The sequence below is a fragment of the Sorex araneus genome, chromosome 5 (genome assembly GCF_027595985.1).
Source record: "Sorex araneus isolate mSorAra2 chromosome 5, mSorAra2.pri, whole genome shotgun sequence".
Lineage (NCBI taxonomy): Eukaryota > Metazoa > Chordata > Mammalia > Eulipotyphla > Soricidae > Sorex > Sorex araneus.
The window spans coordinates 1,033,845-1,050,804 of record NC_073306.1 but is presented as its reverse complement, the minus strand read 5'-3'; the positions used below and the strand labels follow the sequence as shown (position 1 = coordinate 1,050,804).

At 67.0% G+C, this 16,960-nt stretch overlaps 1 protein-coding gene across 1 annotated transcript; it reads right to left on the bottom strand.

Moving 5' to 3' along the window:
- Window positions 1-1,274: 1,274 nt before the first annotated feature.
- ARHGEF16 (Rho guanine nucleotide exchange factor 16) lies at window positions 1,275-12,801 on the bottom strand. Its single transcript, XM_055137779.1, has 15 exons — window positions 12,732-12,801; window positions 8,919-9,487; window positions 8,011-8,056; window positions 7,489-7,658; window positions 6,967-7,023; window positions 6,583-6,743; window positions 4,911-5,063; window positions 4,711-4,840; window positions 4,174-4,248; window positions 3,998-4,090; window positions 3,232-3,383; window positions 2,472-2,660; window positions 2,289-2,356; window positions 2,067-2,168; window positions 1,275-1,976 (listed from the first exon to the last, which is right to left on the bottom strand). Exons 2-15 carry the CDS (start codon window positions 9,471-9,473, stop codon window positions 1,837-1,839), a joined length of 2,091 nt encoding a protein of 696 aa, XP_054993754.1. The 5' UTR covers window positions 9,474-9,487; window positions 12,732-12,801; the 3' UTR covers window positions 1,275-1,836.
- Window positions 12,802-16,960: the final 4,159 nt, after the last annotated feature.

Below are 16,960 nucleotides of genomic sequence, written 5' to 3'. Positions count from 1 at the left end.
AAGGCACAGGACAAGCACACGGGAAGGTCCCTGACTCAGCAGAGCCGCGGACACCAGAGTCCCGTCTCGGACAAGTGCAAAGTGCCTGAACTGGAGCGAACAGAAGCGAGACGGCAGCCGGCCACCACCCTGATCTGCCCTGGATGGTCATTCTAGAAGGTTCCCTAGAAAACCAGCCGCCAGAAGCTGGTGTGCCTCTGCCACTCAGCCTCTAGTGCTCATGCAGAATTCCCAGAGCTGCGAAGGGCAGCAGCTCAGGCCCGGGACTGTCCGCGGGCCCCAGGACACTGCGGGGTAGGAGTGGGCCGTGCCTGCTTAGGTGGCCCTTCCCAGGGGGCCAGGGGGTCTTCGCCTGCCAGGCGGGGGCGCCAGGAGCCCCGGCTGCCCAGGGGTGGTGGAGGCAGCGGTGAGAAGACCCTGGAACTCGGGGGACAGGACGAGGATGAGCCCCCCCGAGATGTGGGAGGGTGGAAAGGGGCCCAGCGGGGGGCTCCTGTGCTGTCCAGGACGCAGGGCCGACTCGGCGTCCACTAGGGGGAGGCAGAGTGCCCTGTCCATGCGGCCCGCCCGGCCCCGAGTGAGGCGTCAAACCGGACCCACTCACGGTGCCAAAGCCAGGGCTGGCGCCTTGCCCCGCCCACCCCCAGTGGGCACAGGCCTGGGGGTGACTGCCCACTCCCACGGGGGCACCTCAGTGGGGATGGGGTGCGAACCCTCTCCAGGTTAGGGGTGCCCACTCCTGGCTTGCGTAGAAGGGCTGAAGTCCGTCCGCGGATGCCCCCTGCTCCAGGTCACGGAGTGGAGGCCAAGGGGGAGGGGGGGACCTCCCGGGCCCTCAGTTCCGGAGACAGGGCGGCTGTTGGGGCAGGCACAGTGGGGACAACCACACACGGCATCTGGGCCGACACGTAGAATGTCCAGTGTCCAGCCGGCCAGAGGCGACCAATGCACACACACCACGTGCCCGGCCAGCTGCATCAGGCCCCGGGGCCAGGGCGGCCCCTGACTGGCTCTGACCTAGGTCAGGAGGTGGGGGGAGGCCCAGCCGTGGGGCTCACCTCTGGGGTCCCCTTGGGGCAGCCCCCTCCACCAGACCCCAGGGTACGGCAGCGGTATAGGTTCCCCTCCCCTCGGGCAGCTGCATCCTGGCCCCCGGCCGTGCCGAGAGCAGGCAGGTCACCCCAGAGTGACCGCATGGCACCGGGATGGCAGCGCCCCAGGTGTCCGCACGGGCAGTGCAGGGATGGGCTGCAGTGACCACACGCAGGCTGAGCTGCCAGAGACCCCACATGTGGAAGGAACGCTTTAATGTCCTGGAAACGTCGAGGTCACAGTCTCAGCCCCATTCAGGGCACGGGGGGATGGCCTGTCAGGGCCAGCCCCCCGTCAGCTACCGGGGTGGGGCAGCCGCTGGAGCAGAGGGATCGGTCTCATGGAGCTCCCCGAGGTCTTGGCCTGGGGCTGCTGACACCCTGAGAGCTGATCTGGAGGGTCCTCCTGGGGGCGGGGCTGGAGGTGCTCCCAGGAGAGCTGGAGGGTGCTCCCAAGGGTGAAGTAGAGTGCTCCCGGGGGCTGGAGGGTGCTCCCAGGAGAGCTGGAGGGTGCTCCGAAGGCCAAACTAGAGTGCTCCTGGGGGGCTGGAGGGTGCTCCCAAGGTTGAAGTAGAGTGCTCCCGGGGGGATGGAGGGTGCTCCCAGGAGAGCTGGAGGGTGCTCCCAAGACCGAATTAGAGTGCTCCCGGGGGGCTGGAGGGTGCTCCCAGGAGAGCTGGAGGGTGCTCCCAAGACCGAACTAGAATGCTCCCGGGGGGCTGGAGGGTGCTCCCGGGCCGGGCACCTACACATCCGTCTCCAGACGCAGCCTGGCCATGCGGCGCACGTTGTCCTCCACGGCCACGCGGCTGGTGATGCTGCAGGCCACGTCCTCTGGGAACCAGCCGGTCTCGCCGTCCCGCAGGCGCTCCCCGTACAGCCACCCTGGGTGCACGGGGCCTGAGCACGGGTGCACGAGCCCCGCGCCCCCCGCCCATCCCCGGGCGGACCCCCCCGTGCCGCCCAGGGGCTCACCGTCCTCCTGCTCCAGCACGAGCACCACGTCCGCCTGCTGCAGGCTGATCTCGTCCACTTGCTTGGCCAGGTAGGCCCTGGTCACCTCCACCTGGAGCAGGTCTGGGCACAGCGACAGGACTCAGCTGGCCGGGCCTTCCCATGGGGCCTGGGGCTGGCCCGTGTCTCAGCGAGGACAGCGGGGGGGGGTGGGGGGCGTGACGCGGACCCGCCGGGCCTCACCTCCTTTGTTGGGGGACCCCTGCTTCTCCCTCGGGCTGAGAGCCGTGATCCAGCGGGCCCGGTCGCTCCTGGGGGCACACGGGGTCAGTGCCGTGCCCGGCCCCTCCCCAGAGGCGGCCTCTCCCGCTGACCCCGGAACCAGCCGCGTCTGGAGCCCGCACCTCCCCGCCCCCCCCTGCTCACGCGGACTCAGCGGCCAGCAGGAAGCTCTCCCGCCGGCCCTCGCTGTTGCACCGCAGGGTCAGCCGGAAGGGGTAGGGCACCGATGAGCTGCGGCTGCCGCCCCCCGGCAGGGCCGCCTCGCCCGGCTCCAGCCTCTGCACCGCGATGTCGTCCACCTGCGCGTAGTCCTGCACCACGAAGCTCTCCTCGCTGCGGACAGACACGGGCACAGGGGCTGTGGTGCACAGATGGGCACAGGGCCGCAGTGGACACGACACATGGGACTGGACTGCAGGGGACAGATGGACATAGTGGGCTGCAGTGGACAGACCCGGGGCTGAGTGGACAGACAGATGGGGCAGAGTGGACAGACAGACAGGGCAGAGTGAACAGACAGACGGGGCTGAGTGGACAGACAGACGGGGCAGAGTGAACAGACAGACGGGGCTGAGTGGACAGACAGACGGGGCGGAGTGGACAGACTTGGCTGAGTGGACAGACTGGGCTGAGTGGACAGACAGACAGGGCAGAGTGGACAGACGGGGCAGAGTGGACAGACCCGGGGCAGAGTGGACAGACAGATGGGGCAGAGTGGACAGACAGACAGGGCTGAGTGGACAGACGGGGCAGAGTGGACAGACAGACTGGGCTGAGTGGACAGACGGGGCGGAGTGGACAGGTGGGGCAGAGTGGACAGACAGATGGGGCAGAGTGGACAGACGGGGCGGAGAGGACAGGTGGGCATGGCCCTGGGCCCCGAGAGCCGCCCCGGCAAGCGCACCTCTTCCTCTTGGTGAGGACCAGCACGTCGTTGAAGAGGAATAGGTAGGCGGCCGGCCGGCCACCCAGCTTCCGGAAGAGCCCGGCCTCCTCCACCTGCAGCAGCTCCCCGCGCCGCCGCAGCCAGCGGGACGCCGAGATCAGCGGGAGAGACTGGGGGCCGGAGACGGGTGAGACGGGCGGACAAGGGCGCCTCAGAGGGTCCTCAGGCGCGGCTGCCTGGCACCCGGCCCCGCCCGGCGCCCCACGGGCAGGGGTGCCAGCAGGCTGCAGCGGGCTGGGTAGGCGTCTCTGCCAGAGCCCCGAAAGCTGTCCTGTCTGAAGCCCCCGACCCAGGCAGGGTCACACTTGAAGCGTGAGGACCAGAGAAGACTGTAGGTTTCACCCTGGAACCTCCTCCAGGAAGGCCCCCCTGATCTACTCTAATCCTCACCTGGAATCTCCTCCAGGAAGGCCCCCCCTGATCTACTCTAATCCTCACCTGGAACCTCCTCCAGGAAGGCCCCGTGGCCCACCCAGAGCCTGGTCCCCTCGCCACAGTGGGGCCTGCCCCATCGGCCCAGGGTCCCCACAGGGGCCAGCCCACAGCTCAGCCCGCCCCAGCCCTGCCTCTCAGCCCACAGCTCAGCCCGCCCCAGCCCTGCCTCTCAGCCCACAGCTCAGCCCGCCCCAGCCCTGCCTCTCTCAGTGCGGGCAGGACTCCTGGCCCAGCCAGCCCACCCCCTGCCCTGCAGCCCTGGGGCCAGGCGGCGGCCGGGCTGAGGTACCTTGACTCTGCTGAAGTCCAGCTGCTTGGACAGCCTGTACATGAGCTCCGTGCGCTCCATCTGATGGGCCCCCTCGTTACATTTCTTCACCAGCTGCAGGGGTGAGGCGGGCTGAGTGTGCAGCCCGTGTGCGGTGGGCAGGGACCCCGGAGCTTCCCCTGCTGCCCGGCCCTCACCTTGCTGATGGCCTTGAGGGCTCGGCTGGCGGCCTTGTACCTCTCGGGGTGACCCTGGGACTTGAGGCAGAGCGTCTGCGGAGAACACCAGAGGGGGCCTGGCACAGGGCTGCGGGGAGGGCGCTGGGGGGACGCAGCTCAGAAGGGCCCCGGGGACCCTCTGCGGCCCGGCCTCTGCTCGCCCCACTGGGGCCCACCCGGCCGGGCCAGCGGGGCCAGCGCTGGGCACGAGCGCCCTGGGGCCCTGCTGGGCTCCTGCCCGCTGCCCCGCATGTGCTGCTCAGTGCACGCATGTGCGCAGCCCTTGCCTGTACACGTGTGTACTGCATGCCGGTATGTGCACGGGTACCTGCGGGGCCCCCAAACCTCTCCCCAGCGCTGGAACAGAGGTGGGGGCCGCGCCAGAGCCACGGCCGGGGGTGCCGAGGGCCACGACCGCCACGTGCTACAGGGGACCAGCGGCCACCTACTGGCGCCCCCGAAACATCCCCAGGGCCCGGGGGTGGGAGCAGAGCGAGGGGGGCGGCGGGTACTCACGTCCGTGAGCAGCGGCAGCCGCGTCACGCGCTGCATGGGGAGGATGAGGAAGGAGATGAGGGGGAGCCCGCCACACGCGGGCCGCCGCTCCGTCTCCCGCAGCACCTCGCGGAAGGCCGCGTTGCTGTTCCTGCCAGGACACAGGCCGGGGCTCAGCACGCGCGGGGGGCCCCGGGACGCTCCCCCAGGCGGGCGCTCACGTCAGCTTCTGCAGCGCCCGCTGCTGGTAGACCTCGTTGGCGCAGTAGGAGACGTAGGGGTGGAAGTGGCGCTCCGCGTGCTCCTCCAGGATGTCGCTGATGTCCTCCACACACACCTGCTCCTTGTGGCGCTGCTCCAGGGCCTCGAAGAACCTGCGGGCAAACAGGCACGTGCATGGGCGTGCACACGCCAGCTATGCGCATAGACATGACACGCCAGCTACAAACATCACACATATGCAAACATGACCCGCCAGCTACATGCACACACATGTCACAGATGAAACACGACAGGCCAGCTACACGCAAATATGTTGCAAAGATGCAAACAGATCAGCTATGCACAAAAACACGTCACAGATGCAAACACGTCAGCTACATGCAAACATGTTGCACAGATGCAAACACATGCCAGATACACATACATGTGACACAGATGCAAACATGGCAGATACATATACATGTCACAGATACACACATACATGTGACAGATGCAAACATGGCAGGCATACATGTCACACAAGATACATACATACACGACACACCAGATATACACCGCACACCATGCAGCACACACCACATACACATGCATGAACACATCACACATATAAATGCAACCAAATACACACAGACAAACACCAGAAAAATGCATGGACATGTGCACGTATGTGATTACCAGAAGGCACATGTGCAGGCAGGCATGAACCCACAGACGCATGCACATATTCAAGTACCAAGCATTTACAGGCATCAGAAACACACATGTACATAGACACCATGCACACACCAGATATATACAACACATGTGCCACAGATATGCACACACATGAACACATAACATGCATCCATGGAAGCGTATGCGTGCACATATATGCATAATAAATAACACGTAAGTGCAGAGATACATGCACGCACAATACACATGTAAGTGCACACACACACACACACACCCATGTACCCACATCACACGAGAGCACACTCACACTTGTACACACACATGGCAGGATCCCAGGAAGACCCGGGCGGCACGCAGCGATCACGGAGCAGGGCGGCCGGGGCAAGGCTCGGCTCCCCAGCCTGGGCTGACTTCCTGTCACTGAACGCGGGCAGCGGGACCTGAGGCTGGGGGAGTGGCTGCCGCTGGGCTCCACCTGCCCGGCGGGCTGGGCCCGGGTCCACTGAAGTGAGCACTGGAAGCCTGCTCTCCGCTGGGCTCGGCCGTGTCTCCTGAGACCTCTTGGGAGACGAGGGACGGGGCTGCCCCCGGGGCCCCCAGTCCTACAGGGCAGAGTGGGGGGTGTTCCTCATAGGGGGCAGAGCTCCCCGCCTGCCCGGGGAGTGACCAGGCCCGGCCACCGTAGCTGGGGGGGCTGAGGGGCTATGGAGTGGTGGAGCCTGGAGGTGCCAGAGGGCCTCAGGGGTGACCCCTGCACAGAGCCCTGCCCGTGACCCCCGCCCCACGGCCCCGCCCGTGTGGCCCCAGACGCTCAGCCCAGCCAGCTGCCTGCACCTGCCAGTGTCTGAGAGCTGAGTCCGGGACACCCCGACACCCCAGCCCTGGAACCCAGAACATGACCTGGAGCCCCACGACCTGGTACCCTGAGACTCTGTCATCCAGACACCCAACAGCCAGCACCCTGAGTGCCTCCTGGGCACTGAGACGCGGACCCACCGCTGGCTGGCACGCTGCACGTCCAGGATGTTGGAGAAGAGGTGGTGGAAGTCGGTTGGCGAGACTGCGGCCCGCAGCTGCGGGGACTGCAGGAACTCAGTCACCAGGATGCCCAGGCTGTGCTGGTACGAGAACTCCGACGTGAGGATCTCGAAGATGGCCTGCGGGGACAGCGGCACCGGGTCCAGGCTGGCCCGCGGGGACAGCGGCACCGTGTCCCCATGGCACACTGGCATCAGGGGTACCCTGGACTTGAAGCCCAGCCTGGCACAGGACTGCAGCCCGCCAGGTTGGCCGTCACGAGGCCAGGGCCACTCTGGCTGTCCTGGTCACTCTGGTGCTGGGCAGGGCTGTGCCGTGGACGCTGCCCCACCCAGCCCTCACCTCCTGCCTCTTGCGCTCCTCGGCGGACAGCTGGTCCAGGATGCCCAATTCCACCACCTGGGGGCACAGTGGGGTCAGCGCAGACCTGTCCCCTGGCCCTGACCTCTGCCATGCAGTGCGGGGAGAAGGTGGGGCAGCGGGGCTCCAGCTCTGGGGTCTCTGTGGGAATTTTCTGGCAGACCCAGGCACGAGGAAGGGGTGCAGGGCACAGACGGAAGGTGGGGAGGTGCAGAGGGGAGGCCGGGCGTGCAGAGAGGCGGGAGAGGGACGCAGAGGGGAGGCGAGGGGCACAGAGGGAAGGTGGGGGGGGGGTGTGCAGAGGGAAGGCGGGGGCAGGGCACAGAGGGGAGGCTGGGCGAGGTCCCAGCCTGTCCTCCATGGGTGCAGGCGAGTCACGGCCCAGTGCCCACATGTCCCGACCATGTCCCTGTGTGGCCGCGACTGGGCCGGGGCCAGGACCCGAGGAGGGCAGGCAGTGGCAGTGGGGGTGCCACTCCCGGGGCCCTTCTGGAACATTCCTACCTCTGGGAGCTGGCTCCAGGTGAGCTGCGGGGGCCGGTGGGTCTTGACCACGATGGGGGCGTCCACCTTGCGGGCGCCACCGGGGCTGCAGGGCTCAGCCGGGAGTTCGTCGTCTGACTCGTGGCTGGTGTTCAGGCCGCGCTCCCGGATCTCCTGGTAGAAGCGGGGGTCTGGGGAGAGGGATCCGTCACCCGGGGTCCTGAGCCGGGTGCCCCCAGAGGGCACGTGCCGGCTTCAGGCTGGCAGTGACCAGCAGTGACTGGGCGGGGGGGTCTGGGGCGGTGACACAGGCCACCTGGGGCCGGAGAGCCCCCCCCTTGCCGCCGGCCAGCCCAGGGGCTCCACTCAGCGTCTCTGCCCCCGGCCCCCTCCCCCCCCAGCCTGCCCCACTGAGGCCTGTCAGGCCAGGCGCTCACCGGGGGCACCTGCCAGTCCTGCGGGCGCCCCACCACCCCTCCAGTGCCCTCTCGGGGCCCTCCCCAGCCCTGATGCACCCAGAACCAGTGGCACTGGGTCACTCACCGTCCTTGAAGGAGCCCTTGTTCGCCCGCTTCCGCCCTAGAGTCTTCTGCAAGGGAGATGGAGCCACGCGGCCAGTCAGCAGCCTGGCCAGTGGGTCCCGCGGCCGCTCTGCCCGCCGGGCTCCAGGAGTGTCTGTCCCACCCGGGGTCCCAGCAGGGGACTCAGGACAGACGGGAAAGGCAACAGAGAGGGGTAACCTGGAGGGGCTTCCTGGAGAAGGGAGTAGGGGTGAGCACTTTGACAGGGAGAAGTGAGCCAAGGGGGCACACAGAGCCCCCCAGAAGGGTAGAGAGGCAGGAAGGGCTGAGTGAGGCGCAGACAAGGGGCAGACAGTGAGCCTGTTGCAGAGGTGCGGGGGGCAGGAACCTCCTTGTCGGGGCCGCCCTCCCCTCCGGACCTCCCGGTGCTGGTGCTCGAGTCAGGGCCTGAGGACTCCCTTGCTGGTCTGGAATGTGGGACCCCTGCCCTGGCTCCAGGTTCCACCCGGGGCTCGCCTGTTCTGGGGGCTGCTCTGCCGGTGGCACCCACACAGCCCTGCTCAGTGCTCGGGAGCACCCCTGCCCCATCGGGAAGGCCTCAGGCAGCTGCAGTTGGTGGGGGTGCGGCAGGGGGGAGCTGGGCCGGCCCTGTGGGCACTGAACTGGACCCAGGCAGACTCAGGCTTTGGGCCTCGAAGGCCAGTGAGGGGGCTTCCAGCGCTGTGCTGCCGGCAAGGGGGGCGGCCGGTGTGCCCACTGCATCCCAGCCCCCGGGCCGGCTTGGGGGCGGCCTCCCCACCCTCAGGGGGGCTGCTCAGACGCTCCAGGTCTGGCCCTACTACCACGGGCCATGTCCATCGGACTGGCCACGCCCCGAGACAAACCCCGCCCCGCCCTAGCCCGGAAGTCGCCCCCAGAAGCCCCGCTCACCTTGCTTTTGGCCGCGCTCCGCGCCGGCTGGCCGGGCTCCTCGGCCAGGGCCTGCAGCTTGGGGGTCATCAGGCTGGGGTCCTCCTCGCCGCCAGGGCCCCCCAGGCTCTTCATGGCCGCCCGGTAGCTCTGGTTCCGCAGATTGCGGCGCAGGTTCCCCCCAGAGCTCACGTCCACGTCCATGTCGTCCAGGGAGCTGGGGGGCGGCTGGAGCTGGGGGTCCCTGCGCGCCGCCTCCTTGCTGAGCACCGCAGCCCCGAAGCTCTGGTGGCGGGCGGGGGTCTTGGTCCTGCTGGACGCGGCCAGCCCCTTGGGGATCAGCTGCTGGGTGCCCATCTTCAGGGCCGCGGGGCTCTCGGTGCTCAGGACCACCGGGCTGGCCTCGGGGGGCCCCGCGGGCGGGGCGCTGGCGGGGCCGATCCGGACGCGCAGGGAGGTCCGCACCACGGGCAGCGCGGGCGCGGGGTGGCCCTTGGCGTCCAGCCGCAGCTCCGAGTGGAAGCGGTACTCGGGGAAGCCCTCCTCCAGGGGGCTGTCGGCGCATCTCTGAGCCATGCTGGGCGCGGGTCCTGCGGGGCGGGGGGGGGGGGGCTCAGGGTGGGCGGGTGTGCTGCGGCCTCCCGCCCGGGCTCGCCCAGTGTCAGTCGGAGAAGAAACGAGGCCCAGAGCTGCCCCGGGTGGGCATCTGCCGGCACCTTTCTCCTGGCCAGCCCGCAGAGCTGCATGGGTCGCAGCGGTCCTCCCGGGCGGGGGCCTGGCGCAGGACGGGCGGGCGGGCACCAGAGCCTGCGGTTCCCCCTCTCTACCTGAGGGGGGGTGGCGTGTGCCCCCCCCCCGCCCTCTCCAGAATAAGGCTGCTCTGAGCACTGGGACAAGACCTTGGGGACAGTATTGGGGCTGCCGCGACTCAGGCCACCCCGCGAGGCCTTCCTAGCTGGGCCCCCTAGCGCCCTCACTACCCTGCTCCAGGAACGTTCACGACCCTCCCACCGGCTGAGTTCGGAGCTGGACACTCGGGGGCTTGGGGCTCTTTAAGCTGCTCTTTGTGTCCCCCAGCAGGCTTCTGCGGGGGACACTCCCTCCTAGCTGCCGCCCGAGCTGCTCACTGGCAGCAGGAGTGGGGCGACACGGCCGGGGAGCCCAGTGGGCAGGGCTGCGGGGGGGTGCCTAGCCCTCGGCCAGTGGCTGTCCCTGTGGGCCTGTGTCGCAGGAGCCTGGTCGAGCCTCCCTGCCACCCCCACGCCAAGGGCGGCCCACACATTCCGGGGATGTTCTGAGTCACCAGCCAAGGGTGACTGCAGCCATGCCCCCCCCCCGCCTGGGGGTGTCACTGGGTCCCGTGTCCCCACCCGTGTCGCGGTGCCAGCGCGCTTGGCCGGTGGCGGAGGCAGATGTTTGCCAAGTCTGGCAGAGGCATGGACCACACCCGCGGGCGGCGGGCACCGGGTTCTGGGCGCCGGAGTCCAGGTGTCTGCCCCGGGGCTGCTCTGCGCGACGGGGAGCCCCCAGCACCCCAAAGCCTGCGGCCCCTCGCTCCAGCCTCTCTCCTCCCTCTCTGCCGGGCCTGTCACGCCCGACTCCAGGACCGGGTGGAGCAGGGCCGGCGGCTGAGCCCCGCCCAGCGGAGGGCAAAGTCTCCAGGCCGGAAGGCACCAGGGAACCTGTCCGGTGAGCCACGGGCAGAGACCCAGGCCGTGGACGGCACCTGTGACGGACAGAGGGGGCGGGCGGAGCCGTGGGCCAGCCGGGCTCCCGCCTGAAGCGCAGCGCAGACTAGCTGACTGGGCTCAGGGGTCAGCAGCGGGGCTGTCCCCTGGCGGCCCCTCCGCCTCCCGACCATCCCCTCCTGGCGCCCCCACAGGGCTCACAGCTGCTCCCGATTTCTAAGCAGCCCCTGGACGCCCCCTCCGGGCGTGTCCTCTGGGCCCTCCGCTGACCAGTGGCCCTGGGTGGAGCTGGGCTCAGGCCGCAGGGCCGGGGCCGCCTCCCCGCTGTGACCGCCCCGCTGGCCCCGAGGCCTGGACTCGGTGCAGCCTGCCACTGTTCCAGGTCCACCCTGGAGGGCGCCGAAGGTCTCGCCTGTCCTCCTCCCAAACGACCATCTCTGCTGTCCAACGCGTCCAGTGCCACGGGGTGTGAATCAACAGCGCAGAGACCAGGAGCCCTGCTTTCCTGACTGCTATGCCCCAGGCCAGGCAGCACACGCGTGCACACAAACGCGGACACGTGTCACAGAACACACACACAGGCATGCACAGTGCACACATGAGCAACATGTGCATGGGTAAGCGCATGTGTCTGTGTGCACTCTAGGCCCATGCTATAGGTGAACACACACGCACAACACACAGGAACACACACTCACACTCATGGGAGAACACACAGGTGAGAGCACAAGTTCATGCATAGAACATGAATGCAAGAACACGTGTGTGACTAGAGGTGAGTTTGCATGCATGCACACATGAGCAGTGCACACACATGGGCGAGCAAACCTGCAATACATGCATGCACACAGCAAGAAAGTACATGTGTGTACACACACATCTATGAGCATGTGTGAGTACATGCATACACACGGGTAGGCACACACTCCTGGCAGGCCCTGGAGAGCGGAACGGGCCGCCCCCCTCCTCAGGGGGCTGGGAGGACCCTGAGCTGGCGGTGGGCTCTGCACCCAGGGGCTCGGCACCCAGCCTTTGGTCACTGCTGTGCTGGCCACCCGCAGCCCTCAGCTGGCTCTGCCAGAGCGGGACACGGCCTGTGCCCGTGACATTCCGGCCGCCGCTCAGCTCGCTGCTGCACACCCACAGGCAGTCCCACAACAAGGAATTCTCTGGAACAAATGTCCCTCATGCTGGGCGGCGCCAGCCAGGGCTGCCCCGGACGGGGTGGGAGACCCTCCCGCTCTGTTCCGTCTGGGCCCCGCCCGGCAGGAGATGCAGCTGGGTGTGCCCGGTGCTGAGCAGGCACTGACCCTGCCCATCCGGCTGCCCCCTGCGCCTGGCACCCAGGCTGCCCACGGGTCCCCAGACAGTGGAGAGAAAGTTCCTCAAGGGTCCGGTGGCCAGCAGCAGGTGAGCGGGCCAGCTGGCCTGACCCAGACCTTCCTCTCCTGGGCCGGCCACACTGAGATGGGCACAGGTCACTCGGAAACCGAAAGTAACTCGAGTGGCCGCACCCAGAGGTAGGAGCCCACCCCCGCGGAGACCCGAGCCCCCCACAGGGCTGGTCAGGGGGAAGGGGACGCGGAGGCCCGGGATGGGACAAGCAGCCAGCACAGGTGGCCCTGACCCCCGTTCTCCAGGGACTCCCGCCCGCCGGGCCTCGGGAGCCCCGGTGGAGGGGCTGAGACACCCCGCGGACGCCCTCCCGGCCCCCAGATAGGCGCCGAGCGCCCGCCAGCCCAGGGGGCTGCAGACAGGTGGAGGTGGGACAGGAGACCCCCAGGCCAGCCCTGGGCTGAGGCTCCCGGATCCCAGGCGGGGTCTTGCTGCCTGGGGGCCGAGGGGGCACCCTGCCCTGCCCGAGCCGGCGCCCACCCCCCCCTCCGCCCAAGCTGCAAGCGGGGCAGGCGGCAGGTGGGCAGGTCTGCGGGACTTGGCGCTGGGGGGCTGACTCCTGCTCGCTCGGGGGTCTCGCGGCCCGGAGAGAGCCGGGCCAGGCCTGGGGCGGCCCCCGGGCGCAGGCGGGCGCGGGGTCGGGCTGGGGGTCCCCGGGTCCCCCGGCGGCTGGCCCCGCCCGCGCACCTCCAGCCCGGCTCACCTGTGCGCGGGGCCCGCGCGTCCCCGCCCTCCCGCCGCCCCGGCTCACCTGCGCCGCGCGCGGGGCCCAGCGAGCGCCCGGGGCCAGCCGTGGACTCGGCGCCCGGCCGGCCGGCCCCTCCCCGGCCCCGCCCCGCCACTTCCTGTCGCCCCGCGGGAGGCGGGCGGGAGGCTCGGCCCGGGCGCCCACACCTGGCCGGCCCGCGGCGCCACGTGACCCGCGGGGCCGGAGCGCGCGCGGGCCCCCGCCCCCGCCCCCGCCGGGACCCGCGCCCCTCCGAGAGGCCCTCCGGCCGCCGGGGGTCGGCCCCCGCCGTGGCCGGGCCCCGCCCTCGGATTCCTGGAGCTGCCCCGCCTCGCCCGCGCGCGCCGCCGGCCGCCCGCACCTTTGGCACGTCGGGGGGCGGGACCGCCCGACCCTTCCGCCGACCTGCCGGCCGGGGACGGAGGCCCGGCGGCGGGGCCCGCGCCCGCCCGCCGAGCCCGCGGCACTCACCGAGGCTCTGCCCGCCGCGGGCCCCACACGCCGCGCTGCGCGCCCCCTGCCCTGGGCCGGGCGCCACCCGCGGGTTGCAGCGCTTTCCTCTGCTTTCCTCGGTGCGTTGTTTGAGCCACCCCGGGCGCTGCTCAGGTGTTACTCCTGGCTCAGCACTGGGGGGTCACGCCAGGTGGGGCTTAGCGGAACCATAAGGCGGGCGTGCCGGGCTCGAACCCGGGCAGCGGCGTGAGGGAGGGAAAACACCTGCCCGCTGGCGTAACGCCGCGCCTGCAGCGTAGCCACGCCCGCCGGGACAGAAGCCCCGCCCCGTGGGACTTCTGTGGGCGGGGCCTAAATGTCTCCTCCCCAGGGGGAGCCCAGCACTGTGGGAGGGCCCTGTCTGTCTTCCCTGTGTGGGAGGAGCCCAGCTCTGTGGGCGGAGCCTACATGTCTCCTCCCCATGGGAGGAGCCCGGTCTGTGGGCGGGGCCTGAATGTCTCCTCCCCAGAGGGAGCCCAGCTCTGTGGGAGGGCCCTGTCTGTCTTCCCTGTGTGGGAGGAGCCCAGCTCTGTGGGCGGGGCCTACATGTCTCCTCCCCGTGGGAGGAGCCCGGCCTGTGGGCGGGGCCTGAATGTCTCCTCCCCAGGGGGAGCCCAGCTCTGTGGGAGGGTCCTGTCTGTCTTCCCTGTGTGGGAGGAGCCCAGGCTGGGCCCAGGCTGTCTGTGGGCGGGGCCTACATATCTCCTCCCCGTGGGAGGAGCCCGGTCTGTGGGCGGGGCCTGAATATCCCCTCCCCATAGGGGTGCCCAGCTCTGTGAGAGGGTCCTTTCTGTCTTCCCTTTGTGGGAGGAGCCCAGCTCTGTGGGCGGGACCTCTTTCTCCCCGTGGGAGGAGCCCGGCCTGTGGGCGGGGCCTCCGGCTCTTCCTGAGGGAGGAGTCACTGCTGGCCCCGCCCCCGACAGCCTGGGCCCTGCTCTGGGTGACGCTTTGCCACCCTCCCCAGTAGGTGGCTGAGATGGTGCAGACCTTGGCTTCCAGGGCAGGAGTTCCTCGCCTCCTCCAGGAGGAGGACCTGTTCTTCCGGCTCGGCTCTGGCTCCGGGTGTGTTCAGGGGCCTGGGGAGGAGACACGTGGGCGGGCGTGTTTCCCAGCCTTGGTTTGTTTATTTTTTAAAATGTGGGCGCGACCCTGTAATTGAATGAGGGGTCATGACAGATCTGGAACCGGTAAGAACGCTTACCGGAACTCACTCCAGACTTGGCTGCCTTGGACCTGAAGACTCCAGCCCTTTGCTCCTCCCGCGCTAGCAGCAACACCAGGAGCCCGAAGGCCCCGGGTTCAGGACCCGCAGGGTGTGTGTTCTGGTCGAGGTATTTTCACTGGGCATGCAGAGTAAAAGTGTATTTCCGAACATAAAGACTACATTTTTATCCCTCAGTCCTCAGCACGGAGGTATCAAATTAGCATAATTTTGGATCAAAGTGCTAAAACGTTTGATGTTTAACAACTGCTGTTATCTCTTCATATTTGTTTTTGGGCAACACCCAGCCGCGCTAGGGGCCCTGAGCTCAGAGATCGCAGAGCCAGGGATGGACCCAGGCTGGCTGCGGGCACGGCAGTCCCCTTCCTGGCTGTCTCCCACACGGCCCTTCTTTTACAGAAGCGCCAGCGTCTGAGGGCAGCCACTTCCTCCATCACCATCGTCTGTGAAGGCGAATGCCAGTGGGCTTTTATATGTTCATTGGGGGGCAGGGGCGCAGCTAGAGGTGTCCAGGGGCTGCGGCTGGTCAGTGTTGGGGGTCACTCCAAGCAGTGCTGGCGACCAAACTTGAGCTCTCACCTGCTTTACGGGAGCTTCCGCCCTTGCGTGTCTCCAGGCCGTGAGCGATCCATTTATTTATTTATTTATTTATTTATTTATTTATTTATTTATTTCTGATTGGGGGGCGATGCTCAGGGGTTTCTCTTGGCTCTGTGCTCAGGGATTACTCCTGGCAGTGCTCAGAGGAATCTGGGATGCCAGGGGTGGAACCAGGATCAGCTGCATGCAAGGCAAGCGCCCTCCCGGCTGTCCTCTTGCCCCACCCGCGAGTGGTCCACTTATTGCACAAACATATGCACTTTCCATAAGCAAAAGCTAGTGTGCATCTGATGCAACTTATTTAGTTGCAGAACATCTAAAAAGCCCGAGTGATAGTAGATCTCCTTAGTTGCTATTAAATGTCAGAGGGAGTTCATGGGAACAGAAATTCACAGAAGTCTTTTATCAAGTGATACTGTTTCCAAGGAACTGCTGGACTTAGTAACTGGCCTTGCCGAGCTTCCGGCCAGGAGTAAGGGCAGCCAAGCTTTGCGATTCAGTGAGACAACAGCATTCTGACACACAGCGGTGACTTTAGGCAACATGTTTGGGGTGGGGGGTCCCATCCTTGAGGAGTGCGAGATGTGTAACATGAAGCCGACGAATTCTTCCCCAGTTAAACTGGAGTGAAACTGCGCTGGGGAGGGGTCGGGAGACAGTGCTGGAAAACGCCGGGTGGGAACATCACCAGAGTTGGATTTGCAGGGAAAGTTGAACTGGAGCTGGAGAGACAGGACGGCAGGGAGGGACCTTCCCTTGCAAGTAGCTTGGGTCCAGCATCCCCCAGGGTGCCCTGAGCCCACCCGGAGTGACCCCTGAGCACAGAGCCAGAGTAAGCCCTGAGCACCACGGGTATGGCCCAAAAGCAAAATCCAAAGCAGTGAGAGCTGCGGCCGTGAGCAGAGCACCCGCTCCCCCCCAGCGTCTCCGGGAGCCCCAGAGAGCCCAGAACTGGACATTGTGCTTTGTGGTGCTTTCAGAGTGAGGCACTGTCGGGGCTTTGTTCCTGCTCACAGAGGCGGGGACCGCGGGGTGCAGAGCCCCCGGCTGCGCGGGGGGACGTGGAAACGGAAAGATGAAGTCATAGTTTTTGACTGAGCAGAAATCCAATTTTGTTGATTTTCTTCCAATGACATAGGACTGTGTTATTTGTTGGGTCTTTTTTTTTTTAATTGTAGTGCATTTATGTTAAAAGATTCCATCAGAAGCTTTACTGAAGAAAGTTAACCAGAAAGAAGAGGATGGGAAGCGCTTCTCAGGCTCAGGCTCCCGGCGAGCGTGCGGGGGGGGGGGGGGGGGGGCGGCGCTTCCCGGGGGGTTACTCGTGAGAACCCGGAGGGATGGCCTGGGGCGCCTGGAGGTGCTTCAGAAACACCCGCCTTTACACGCGGGTCCTAAAGCCACAGAGCGGCCACCGCGGGCGGGGCCAGGAAGAATCCACCCAGTGACCAGGACGCAGGTTCCGAGGAGCTGCCGCGTGGATTCTGGCCGGGAACTAGACAGGCTCCCAATCGGGTCTGGAATGGCCCTGAACGTGCTTCCTCCTGCCACTTTGCGCCTCGTGTCTGTGCACAGCCCGGTTCTCAGTGGTGCTGATGAGGCTCAGGGAAAAGTGCTCCCCAGTTCCAGATGACACTGACAACGCAGCCCTGCCACCTCAGTGCACCAGGACTCACGCCCGCCTCTCAGGCACAGCACGGGCCAGCGCGGCCCCTGCAGGCTCTCCTGGGGGCCCCAGTCTCTCCTTCTGGGGCCGCCCCAGGAGATGGGGCTGAGGTGACAGGGGACAGCAGCCAGGAAGCCAGCACAGGGATTGGGGATGTGCATTGTGTGTAAGTGTGCATGTGTGCACACGCGTGTGAAAGTCTCTGCATGTGTGCACATGTGTGAATGTGTGCATGTATCTGCACGGGTGAATGTGTGCAGGTGTGAATGTGTG